Source organism: Eurosta solidaginis, chromosome 2 (genome assembly GCF_040869045.1).
Source record: "Eurosta solidaginis isolate ZX-2024a chromosome 2, ASM4086904v1, whole genome shotgun sequence".
NCBI classification, from domain to species: Eukaryota; Metazoa; Arthropoda; class Insecta; order Diptera; family Tephritidae; genus Eurosta; species Eurosta solidaginis.
In genome coordinates, this window is record NC_090320.1 from 305,843,863 (window position 1) to 305,856,488 (window position 12,626).

The 12,626-nt window shown below is 34.8% G+C and overlaps 1 protein-coding gene across 1 annotated transcript in view; it reads left to right on the top strand.

Annotated features, from left to right (window-relative positions):
- Pi3K21B (phosphatidylinositol 3-kinase regulatory subunit alpha) overlaps positions 1 to 12,365 on the top strand; it is a 33,044-nt gene extending 20,679 nt beyond the window's left edge. Inside the window, exon 3 of the mRNA XM_067768928.1 lies at positions 5,263 to 12,365. Coding sequence (XP_067625029.1) covers positions 5,263 to 5,959 — 697 coding nt within the window. The 3' untranslated portion in view covers positions 5,960 to 12,365. The remainder of the gene's footprint in view (positions 1 to 5,262) is intronic.
- Positions 12,366 to 12,626: the final 261 nt, after the last annotated feature.

The following is a 12,626-nucleotide window of genomic DNA, read 5'->3' on the forward strand; positions in this document are numbered from 1 at the left end:
GGCCCCAGTCTTGCATTTGACTATTCCCAAGTGGCCGGCGTGTATCTTTTCTAGCACTTCTAGGCGCAGCTCCGTAAGAACTACGACTCGAAAGCCATGCATGAGCAACTGATTGTGCAGTGATAGTGTTCCTCATAATAATTTTGTAAAATTGTATCTCTCTTTTGGGCACATTTATAAATATTTAATTTACCTTGGGTAGTATGCACAACAAAGACATTGTTTATATATTTCGAATATTAGCAAAACTAAGGGGTGCTGCTATCTCTAAGCCGATGCTAAACAGTGAAATCATGCACATCCATAGATCAATCATTATGTACATATCTACATAAACGAAACAATAATTGCGTCTACACATATGTACCATGTACGTATACGAGCAGCGGAGAAGCAATGCACAAACACATGCATATATCTTATCTGAATTGCTCACAAGAGAGGGCAATCATTTGTGCAAGTATTACTCAAATGAGAAGTTATAAACGTAGTTGTGGCTGGCGATTTTGTAGCTGAAACTAACTAGTAAGTTCTGGAATGGAAAAGCCTGGAAGTATGCAATGAGAAATCAAAAAGTATAAAAGGCGCGAAAGTAGAGGCGAAGAGTGAGTTTCATTTGAGTTATCAATCAGTTTGGTTATTAAGCCAGCTAGTTGCAGAACTTAGCAGAAGGGCAAATAAGAAGATTTGGAAGTAAATTCGTTACAATATGTTCAAGCGTATACTTCAAGGCAACCGCCGTCTGCAAATACGTCTTATTCGACTGTATGAGATGACAGTGAATCTGTTGCAACTAGGAATTTTCCCGCTGCCTAATAGTTTTCATATTGGTGTTTCATCATTCGCAATCTGAATCTTTGAAGTCTTGCTGTGAGCTCGCTAAAATTTTCGATGTAAAAATAGATAGCGAAGGCTTGTTATTGGTTTCTACACTAAACTTTCTCTATCTCAGCGTAGCGTTCTGCAGGCGATAGTGACCGTGAAGCATACCCTGCTGGGCGCAGAATTTCCTCTTCGCCGATTTGTAGCAAAACTGTGCCGAAGCCGTACGACGACGCATCTGGCGAAGGAATTTTTTATTTGCGATGTATCGTAAAGTTTGACGACCGGTGATTGCGTAAGCATATTAGGCGCCATCTCTTGGTCGCTTTCCCATCGAAACTGTAGTGCTTCGTAGTAGCTCATTAAGTGGTTGCGTTCAGTCTGACAATAGTGAAACGAAAGGAAATTTACTATTCCCAGAAATCTTTTCAACTCTGTTACCGTTGTTGGCGTTTGATACACTCCGATTGCCACTACTCTTGAACTTTTTGGACGGATTACATGCGAGAACATGACCTAGAGACTGCAGAGAGCTAGTACCGATTTCGCACTTTTCTTTGTTTAATGTAGCACCATGTTCTTTTATTCTTTGTTTTTGATAAATCGTATCGACATAGTGCCTAAAGGTATTCTTAAAAAACAGTTCATACCAAACGGGGTCAATAATTAGCAAGCTTCGTTTAGTCTTACCTCCCAAAATACCGAATTGGCAGCTAGTTTGGAGTTTCGCTCCCGTTAATTGTGCCATAGTATGGTCGGCTACTGGCATTGTGTGCAATTCTCCTTTAACAGCAGCATTTAACTTCGTTAAGTCGACGCACGGTCGAATATCTTCATCACTTTTCGTAGTAATTACTATCGGAGTGCACCAGGGTCGCCCTCTTCTTTGATGGCCACCATCTTAACCATCTCGTTTAGTTTCGACTTCTTCCATCTTGTATTTTGCATCATAATTTGATGTTACATTCGAAGTCTTCTAACAACCAAGTGCATTGAAAAGGGAAGGAAACTTTTTCTCGATGTCAACTGTTGATTATCGTGCTTCTATTTGTTTACAAACTTTACCGCCTAAATATAAGATTGCATTTTTCACATATTACTTTTAGTTTCGTTTTGATGAGTTTTCATGTCAGATTGAAACATTCATTGTACTAATAGCTGTTTCCCGTCCGGTTCCGAAATCACTTTGTCAGACCTTGTATAGCTTTGCCTTTGAAAATTTGTTTGTGTAAGATTCGTACGAAAGCGCATCTATCGGCGAACCGGTGTCTATTATAAAATTAAGATTACCTTGATTTACGTGTATTGCACTTCCCAAGAGTTACATTGGTTAATGTTATTCACAGAAAGTATTCCTAAAAATTCATCTTCTGCCGAAACATATTCGTGAAGTGGTTGATTCGTGGCTTATTTTTTGTTTCGTTTGACCTACATACGCTTTGCTGCTTTTACTGGTCTTTTTGTTTTTTTGTATGAGTTTATGTTGACGAGTTGGTGAAATCTAACTGCTGTTTTCTTACAGCTTAATGCTGCCTAACTTCTGTCCTAACTTTTTTCTAATGTCACATCTGTAGTTTTTCGGACAAGCGGCGATCGTGTATCCCAACAACAATTTTGTAGCGAATCATTTCATCGCGCAAGGTACCATAGTTACAGTTTTCGGAGAGTATGTAGAAATCTTATATAAGTTCACCTTCAAGCTGCTTTCGAAGGTTAAACTTAGCTCGCTCATAGATGACGTTTGTTTCCACTACAAAATGATTTGTGAAGGCGTTTATTACCTCGGGGTTGTTGTTGTTGTAGGGATAAATACATTATCTGAAAGTTGGGGGAGCGGTATCTATGTATGTTAATGTCCTTTGCCGTATATATATGCGGTAAGAAGCACTATTAAGGTACAAGCCCGACCATCTCAAAAACGATTTAATATGACCACATTGAACCTTCTAGGAATATGTTATCCGCCTGGTTTCCCCTTAAGTATATTATCGTGTTTACTTGCTTTTTTCGGAAGCTTTATCGAGTTTTGAACCTATTCTAAATATCTCAAACCGTCGTTGCAATCTGGGCCATTCCGCAGGTTTACTAAAGGTAAATGGGTCTGTAGAACGTACTGTGAAGCTGCTACTTCCCGTAGGTGTCACAGCACGAAATTATTGGTTTCTAGCATTCTTTATAATTTCCCGGTAGTGGCGTTTGTTACGTCCGGGTTTTTTTTTTACTTTGCTTAACTAACATAAGTTCCTTGCACCGCTGTCACCATGTATTGTACACGAGTTCTATTTCAAGACTGATATCAATTTATGTTCGTACATAAGTGACAGAGTGAAAAGCTTACATCCCTGCAAAAATCGCGAGTACTCCATGCATGCATGTATGGAGTACTCGCTATGGACCAACCGAGTGCTCCAAAATTAACCACAATTCATACAAAAAATATGGTCCAATTAACATTGCGATGTCCTAGGACTGGACCATATACGCCAGCTCCGCATTACATCAGAGTAATCCATGGAGTACCCACAGTCCAATAAACATCGTGTAGTGATTACAATCGTTAAAAACGAGCAATGGTCGGCTTACTTTCGTGTAGAAACATGAGTTGGTCCATTGCTGTATTACAGTGGACTACAAAGGTAAGTACTCCAGTGGACCACATGATCCAACGATTTTTGCAGGGATACTACAAAAGAGTAACAAAGAGAGTAATGCATTAATCTTTGTGGGATACTTAAGAGGGAGGTTGGAAATAACGTGCTTCAAATCCTCCCCTGTTAAAATTGTTTGCTAGGCCACATATTTACTTTTACATCAAACTATTTTATGCTCTCGAAGTGCAAGTGACTCCGAAAAGCAGAGCAAATATCGCTTTTGAAGAATGTATTTTAACTTAATGCGTGGTTAGAAAGATCTAACTAATCCATATGTTTGATGATCACATTTCTCGCATATTTCGGCTTCAAATCAAGTTTATATATGACGAGAGAATGTTTGATGGATTATTGAAATTGCATTAGCTGAAGTACTTGGTCTTTTCAAACGGTTTTATTTCGGTTGACTTGACAGGCTGCACGGCCGGCCGTTGTGAACGAATTTTGCAATTAAAATTTAAGTAACTTCCCGATAAGCTACATGCTTGAAACTTGGAATATAGTTCAGAACCCGATGACAATGCAATAATACGAAAAAAAATCGTCGCTAGGTGGCGCAAGGATCGAGATATTCACAAAAATGGTATTTGTGGTCCGATTTGGCTCATATTTGGAACACATAATACATACAAGAATAGAAAGCGACCTATGAAAAAAAAAATCGGCGCTAGGTGACGCATGGATCGAGATATTAATAAAAATCGTATTTGTGGTCCGATTTGGCTCACATTTGGAAAACATAATTCATACAAGAATAGAAAGCGACCTATGATAAAAAATCGGCGGTAGGTGGCGCATTGATCGAGATATTCACAAAAATCGTATTTGTGGTCCGATTTGGCTCATATTTGGAACACATAATACATACAAGAATATAAAGCAACCTATGAAAAAAATCGCCGCTAGGTGGCGCATATATCGAGATATTAAAAAAAATCGTATTTGTGGTCCGATTTGGTCCATATTTGGAACAAATATTACATACAGTCCGGTAGGAGTGACATCGAAATATTTTGGAGTTGGAGGAGGGACAAGCATACGTGGCACAGAGTCGAGTAAAGTCTTTGCAAGGATTATGTATTGAGGACTTAGATTGTAACAAATTGTCAGGAAAGAGTCCTTGTAATAATGAGTCACTAAATGAACTAAGAATGAGAAATAATAGGCAATTAAATAAAGACTAAAAACTTGAAAATAAAATAATTAAAAAAAAATTTTTTAGTTAAACGGTTTTTTTGAAAACAATACTTACATGAAATAATAATATGTAATACTAAAAGCTAGAAAATAATTAGGTAGGTCCTAGGTACTAGTAATCACACTCCTCATCAATCTAGGGCGTTGATCAGACAATTAAATAAAAACGTTGGACGCGTAAAATTTCTATTGATAGTCATATATAAGACCAACTGAACCTTAGTCAGGATATTTTTAGAAATTTCACGCGCCCAACGCTTTTATTTAATTGTCTGATCAACGCCCTAGATTAATGAGGAGTGTGATTACTAGTACCTAGGACCTACCTAATTATTTTATAGCTTTTAGTATTATTATTATTTCATGTAAGTATTGTTTTCAAAAAAAAACCGTTTAACTAAAAAATTTTTTAAAATTATTTTTTAATGTTTATAGGTCGTTTTTTTTTGTTTTTATAAAACAATCGATGAGTACTACCTTACATTGTACTTCCTCCACTTGCATACATTCCATTTGCATTAACGAAATGTTATCTTTTTCATAAATACATAAATACTCAAAAGCGCAAATTTTCTTTTATTTTTTTTTAAAGACGTCTTATGGAAGCTGGTATTAAGGAGGATGACATAATAACACTGGCCGATGTTGGCTTCGATGCTTGGCAAAAAAGATACGAAACTCGTTCGAATTTGCCGCATAATAACGATTCGCTATGGTTCCTACGCGAATGCTCACGTCATGAGGCGGAAGATTTATTGAAAGGTGCCCCTACTGGCACATTCCTTATACGTGCACGTTCTGCTGGTCACTACGCACTTTCGATTGCTTGCAAGAATGTTGTTAACCATTGCATTATATACGAAACGGAAAGTGGTTTCGGTTTTGCAGCACCATACAATATTTATGTTTCTTTAAAGAAATTGGTCGAACATTATGCCACAAATTCACTTGAAGAACATAACGATACTTTAACCACGACGCTACGCATACCCGTCAAGTATTGGCATGCCAATAAGGATTCATTAATGAAGCAATTGGATGAAGAATTAGAATTGGAACAGCTTCAAATTAGGCAACATCAACAGCAACAGCAAGCTGAACAACAACAAGTACAATTACAACTGCATATGCAACAACATCCAACGTCAGCGATATCAATACCTGGCAGTGAAATTATGGATGCTCAAACCCCGCCTTCCTCATTCAATTCTCTGTCTTCTTTGTTTGCTGGTGGCAGCGGCGGTATTGGTACAAATCCCAATGGTAATCAAAGCCAATCGCAGCCATAATAAAGAAAATCTGTAATATGAATACTAATAACAATTCATGTGCATAATGAAAGCTTCCATCGTTAATTACAGGCGCTCACTATTATGAAAGGCGTAAAAAAGGCAAAAATAATTAAACGTTTTATGTCTAGCTTTTGTGATGTATGTATGTAATGATGTTGCTATTATATTGAGATAAATAAGTCTCCACTGAGCAACAACATGACAATGAGAGTGATGATCGTGGGCGTATGTAAAATTATTACAAGTAATGCTGCCTTTCCCATTGTCATCCAAACTTACTCGTAATAATAAATGTATAATCTGTTAAATGCAACTTTATGTTAGCTCAGATACAACGATAATATCCCAAGTAAAAAGAACATTTAACTGTGACGATAAGGGTTTACTCGTTTTGTAGTAGTAATATGTTGAGTAGTATTTTATATATGTATGTAGTAGCGCAACTAATGGCACTTTTGTCATGGTCGCTGTGTGTTATAGTGATCATCGAAATAATTATCTAGAAACTAATACGATACGGCTAATTGTGATCGCAAAAAACAACAAAAACACTAGAACCCAAAATCATATTGATAATATCAGATATATATTGTTTTTATATTTAAATTTATATTTATGTTGACATTTATACTAAAAGTAAAATGGAATTTTTCTCTATAATAATGAGATATTAAAAATGTATGTATGTAGTTATGCAAAAATGCATTTCTTTCGTTATAAACATGTTGGTTGAGCTGTGAAATAAAAAATGAGCCTAAAGAATGAAAACGGACATAAGTCAAACTTCCATCTTGTATTTTGTTGACATAGCAACCCGTTACAAAAACAATTATGAGACATACCATGTTGGTCTAGTCGAGTATATATGTATGCCTCAACATACGAAAGAGAGGTGTTGGCCCTTAACTCCACATTTTGAGAGTGTACTCCAAATTAGAGGGCACAGTGGTATAGTGGTAGTGTGCTGGCCTTACTAACCAAACGGGACCACTAAGAACAAAATACCTCATACAATTTTTCTCGGCAGTGGTTTGGAAAGCTTTCCGAGAGCAGTTCTGCCATGAAGAAGCTTCTCGGAAAAAAAATGCATCTGCCCTGCAGATACCGCTCTGGTCGACATAAAACAATTGGCGGAGCTAATTTGTTGGAAAAAGATGAAAAATCAGCACACCACAAATTGATAGTTAGCCGCACTATTCTTATTTAAAATTCTAGGTACATAGTTTTTGTATAATCGACTAGCCCTACAACTTTTAAAACTTTTCTTAAGATTTTAAATACAAAAATGATTAAAAATGATTTGATGGGATCACTTTGTGAAATTATTAAGAAGCGTCAGGAACAGTCCTTGTAATATTTTTTTTTTTAATTTAATGCTAACAAATATCATTGAGAGGTAAATGATACTTGTTAACATAAAACTTTTGAAAGCAAACTTACAAACTTAGAAACTGCATTTTCAATCAAATACAGTTGTTAAGAGAATTCTATGTTATATTATACATTTTCTCTTTATAAAAAAACACCAAATTATACTTGTTACAATTTAAGAAATGTGTTTTTGATAATATTTTAAATAAATTTCTAAATACGTATGTTTAAATTTTCAGACAATCAGATTTAAATGGTGTACATATTTATTGTACATAATATTGTTATAACCATAGAGTGCTCTATAGTTTTAGATAGACGAATGGTTTTTGTTTAATGCAATATTAAGTTACCGCAAGCCAAACATATACATATACATACACACAAAATATTAAAATAAAATAATAAAAAATGTCTACTTTACATGAATAATTAACCGCAGCGCTACATAAAACAATTGCTATTACAAATACATATGCATTATACATATACATTAACTACCACATACGTACATAACTAATCTATATATTATTTGTGGCTACTCTAAATTTTATATATTATAATTTGTTAATTTTTAATTTATATTTATATTTTAACTTTCACACTGTTGCTAATATTTTGTAACAAACAAATGTGTGTACATAAATCTTCCAAATCAAACCGCTTCTTTCCTTCTGTCTTTTGCAAACTCTGTGATGTGATGAACTGTTCTTATTTTACTTACACCTTCTAAAAATTCGAAGTGACAAAATGTCGTAAATCAACGAAATAAGATATCTGTTATCTCGTTTTTTTTATATTCTTCAAAAGATAATACAAATTTGACCTATGAACGGGATTGTTTTTGGAAAGGAACCGTATTCGCAAACTTGATGCAATTATCCCAACTAGTGACAGTGTGAAACTAAAAAAATATCAAATATAACGAAACGTTTTTTGAAGTAGCTTTAAAGATTATCAGAAACTCCAACACACTTTTGAGCACAATTTCTGTGTTCGAAGAAGCAATACAAATAAAAGGCTACTTGGGAAAACGGCGCGAAACTTTACCCCGCTATATATTTTTGCTATAGAATTTAAACGCATTTAGTATGCCATAATAAGAAATGAACGGCTGTTAGTAATGTGAGGAATCCAAATATGTAAGATCTGGAATGTGAGAAGAAATGCACTGGGTATGAAAGCAAAAATTATATATATGTATATGAAATTCTTTATGTGCAAATAGAAGTAAGTTAAAAAAGCGCATAATTAAATTTCCAGTGGTGCTTCGTAAACTGATAAACAACAACATATGTATAAACTTATTAATTGTTATGTTACGGCGATTTGTCAATCTCTATTTATCGATGCATATACATACAATATACATATAATGTTTCAGCAAGACCAACAATGTTCACTGTCGATGGAAACGAAATTGAATGTGTAGAATCCGCAGTTTACCTCGGCAGTATTATCTCCAACAGAAGCGGCGCGGACGAGGACGTTACATCCCGCATAAATAAAGCAAGAGCGGCTTTCGGCCAACTGACAGAAGTATGGAGGTCCAGTCATATATCACTGAAAACTAAGCAGCGACTATTTAATTCAAATGTTAAATCAGTGCTCTTTTATGCTTGTGAGACGTGGAAAAGTTCAAGCTTAATCGAGAAGCGCCTGCAAGTTTTTATTAATAAATGCCTACGCCGAATCTTGAAAATTCGATGGCCCGAAACAATAACAAACGACGAATTGTGGCGAAGGACAAGCCAAACAAAGGCAGCCACAGAAATTGCAAAACGCAAGTGGTCGTGGATTGGACACTCGATTATGAGGCCTACAGACAATATAGCAAGGCAAGCACTGCGGTGGAACCCGCAGGGAAGCAGAGGACCTGGGGCGCCAGCGAAAACCTGGCGTAGAACTGTCGATAAGGAATTGGAAGATGCAGGTTACACGTGGAATGATGTCACGAGGATAGCACCAAATAGAATGAGATTCAAATCGGTTGTCGAGGCCCTATGCTCCATTAGGAGTTAAGAAACGAAAGAAGAAGAAGATACATACAATGTACTCTATTAATATATATCATCTATGTTGAATATAATATACTTTGTTAAAGAAAATATTTTAAGTATACGTATGTAGTTACTCAAGAAATTTGTTTTTTTTTTGTTTTGTATTTTCCACAGAAATGCAAGAAAAATTGCTGCTATTCGAATTGGTTAGTGTATTTAATTTGTTTTTAATTCGTCGTTTAGTCTTACCGAATATGTATTCTATGAATTCTGTTTAGTTTTTTTATATTTTTTTATTACGCTACCAATTATAGAATTATGTTTTTGTATAGAGTTTTAAATATACATATTTATCTGCTGTTTTGTAAAAGTTTTCATCGCGTTGTATTCTATTTTTGATAATAACAAAATATGCAATATATCGGCACTCATGATTCAATCACAAGAGCTTTGCTCGGCTGCCACACTTTTTGACAATTGCAGTCATTTTTGCTCCCAAATCGAATTGACAGTGTTGTTCCATTGCGAGTTTTCGAAAAATATTAATAGTAAGTAGTAGCAATCAGTTTACAAATACCCGCTAAGTTCTGAATTGCATAATTCCTTAGTAAATTTTTTTTAATTTTATGATGAATTTATTAACTATACCATGATCTATTAGTGCGGTTGAACATAGGTTTTATGAAAAGTACGGACACCAAGGAATCGTGCACTTTCGTAAACCTATGAACATACGAAACCTAAACCAATTCAAAATTCGTCGTTTAGCGTCAAAACTCGACAGTAAATCGGTTCGCGTAAAAATATCATTAGTAAAAAATGGAGAGCCATAACGAAAGTACTCATTGAGCATGTTAACTTATACATTACGTATGTTGGCGGCCACCGTGGTGTGATGATAGCGTGCTCCGCCTTTCACACAGAATGCCCTGGTTCACACCCCGGGCAAAGCAACATCAACAATTTTAGAAATAAGGTTTTTCAATTAGAAGAACATTTTTTAAGCGGGATCGCCCCTCGGCATTGTTGGGCAAGCGCTCCGAGTGTATTTCTGCCATGAAAAACTCTGAGTGAAAACTCATCTGCCTTGCAGATGCCGTTTGGAGTGGGCATAAAACATGTAGGTCCCGTCCGGCCAATTTGTAGGAAAAATCAGGAGCACGACGCAAATTGGAAGAGAAACTCAGCCTAAAATCTCTTCGGAGGTTATCGCGCCTTACATTTATTTTTATTTTTTTTTATGTTCGGAACATTCGTCTCCATTTAAGAATTTGGGGAATCGGTTTATATTTGGAATATTATGTATATACTTTAGGGTTGGTCAAATTAATTGTTGAAAAGCACATGCAGTTTGTGAATCTATGGGTCATACTGAGTAATATTGTCCATGGGACCATAGGTCTCAAATGAATTTCGAGGCTCCCTAATTTTGTTAGAAAATATTTTTTTTAGAAATTTTTATTATTATTTTTGTTAGAAAATATTTTGGGCTATTTAAAAATTTAATTTGCAATATGGAAAAGTAAAATATTCGTCGCTATAGGGCGCTTTCCTACTATTTTTCGCATTTTATGGCTTCGTTTTGGGGTAAATCGACGAATTTGTTGCAAAAATCTACGAGTATTTTACTTTTCAATATTGCAAATTCAATTTTTAAATGACCCAAAATATTTTCTAACAAAAAAAATAATAAAAATTTCTAAAAAAAAATATTTTCTAACAAAAATGGGACCTATGGTACAATATTACTCAGTATGACTCATAGATTCAGAAACTAGTTGTGTACCTGAAGTTTTTTTTCCCCCATACAATTTGACCCGCCCTAATATACTTATTTGATATATTCGGACCCTGTGAGGTAGTTTCAAACGAACGAACGAAATCAACGGTTAACACTCCATAAATATTTAACGGAAAAGAGCTTTCCGAAATTTCAGAATAAAAAGGTGAATACTCCCTGTGTAGCAGGACCGCACAAAAACTTAACTCTTCTATCAAAGTCAAGGCCGGAATATAAAGTTCTAAGACAATAAGTCATTTTCTTTTATTTCAGAGTATCACCCCATGTCGGCTGCCTGTTCAAAATCGTCCTATCAAAATATTTTTCAAAAATTTCCCGTTTCAGGATTTGTCACAAAAACGCCCTATATTAGAATTAGATTGAAAAACGCCTTATCTCAGCATGCTTTTCATTAACTTCCTCTTATGTCAAAATGCATTGAACTTATGTTCAGATAAGGAGGTTTTGAAACAAATTTTGATATAGCGTATTTTTGAATAAAATTGTTCAAACCAATTCTGAAGCAATGACCAAACCAACATAACTCTTTATCAATTCAAGAAATATTAAGTAGAAAATAAATTATTTCCCCCAAAACCTGTTGGCATTTACAAATTTATTATCACTACTAATATACTGCTAAAGGTACTTTCTACTACTTTTTCTACTACGACAACAAACCTCTAGTAATTGAATCATGATCGGCACTGTGATGTTTTTGAGTGTACCTAGCCTGTAGTAGCAATATGGAAGTATTACATATATGATATATATATACATATATGTATATATAAATTACTATTCTCTCCTATTATAGTTGCCAATGATATCGTAGTATTTGGCATTGCGAGTTCAACAGCCAATTTCGTGACATCGACATTGTTTTTGTCAATATGTATTGGCAACGGTCCCTAATAGGGCTTATAAATTTGTGTATGATTCTCGTATCCCTAAATTATATAAAAGCAGCTAACAAAAACTGAAAAGCAAGCAGGGTATAGAAGTTATATAATGAACAAACAAAATAAAAACACCAACAACCAAGAAATTATATTGCCAGCAATGTGTGTAACGAATAGAATACGCATATGTGTGCGTTGTTACATAATTCACATCCTAAATATACATAAATAATATATATAAATGTTTTATATTTTGTATTAAAAATTGGCATGAATAAAATAACTTTTGACGGTGTAAATACATATGTCTTAAGTAAATGAGATAATAAAGTAAAATTAAAAAAATAAAATTCAACAATTTCTTATTTATGGTAAACTAGCCGCACCTTTTACGGGCGGTGATACAATGACATTTTTCAATCAGATGGGTTTAACACAAGCTTATGTATTCCAATAACTTCGCCACAATCAACCAAGATGTTGCGTTTATAAATATGAAGGAACTTCATACTTGGCAATTAAATTTTATTTAGTCTTGCCCATTCACACAAAATTTCACGACGCACTGTTATAAACATTCTCCCTATACAAAAAAAAAAAAATTGCTAACA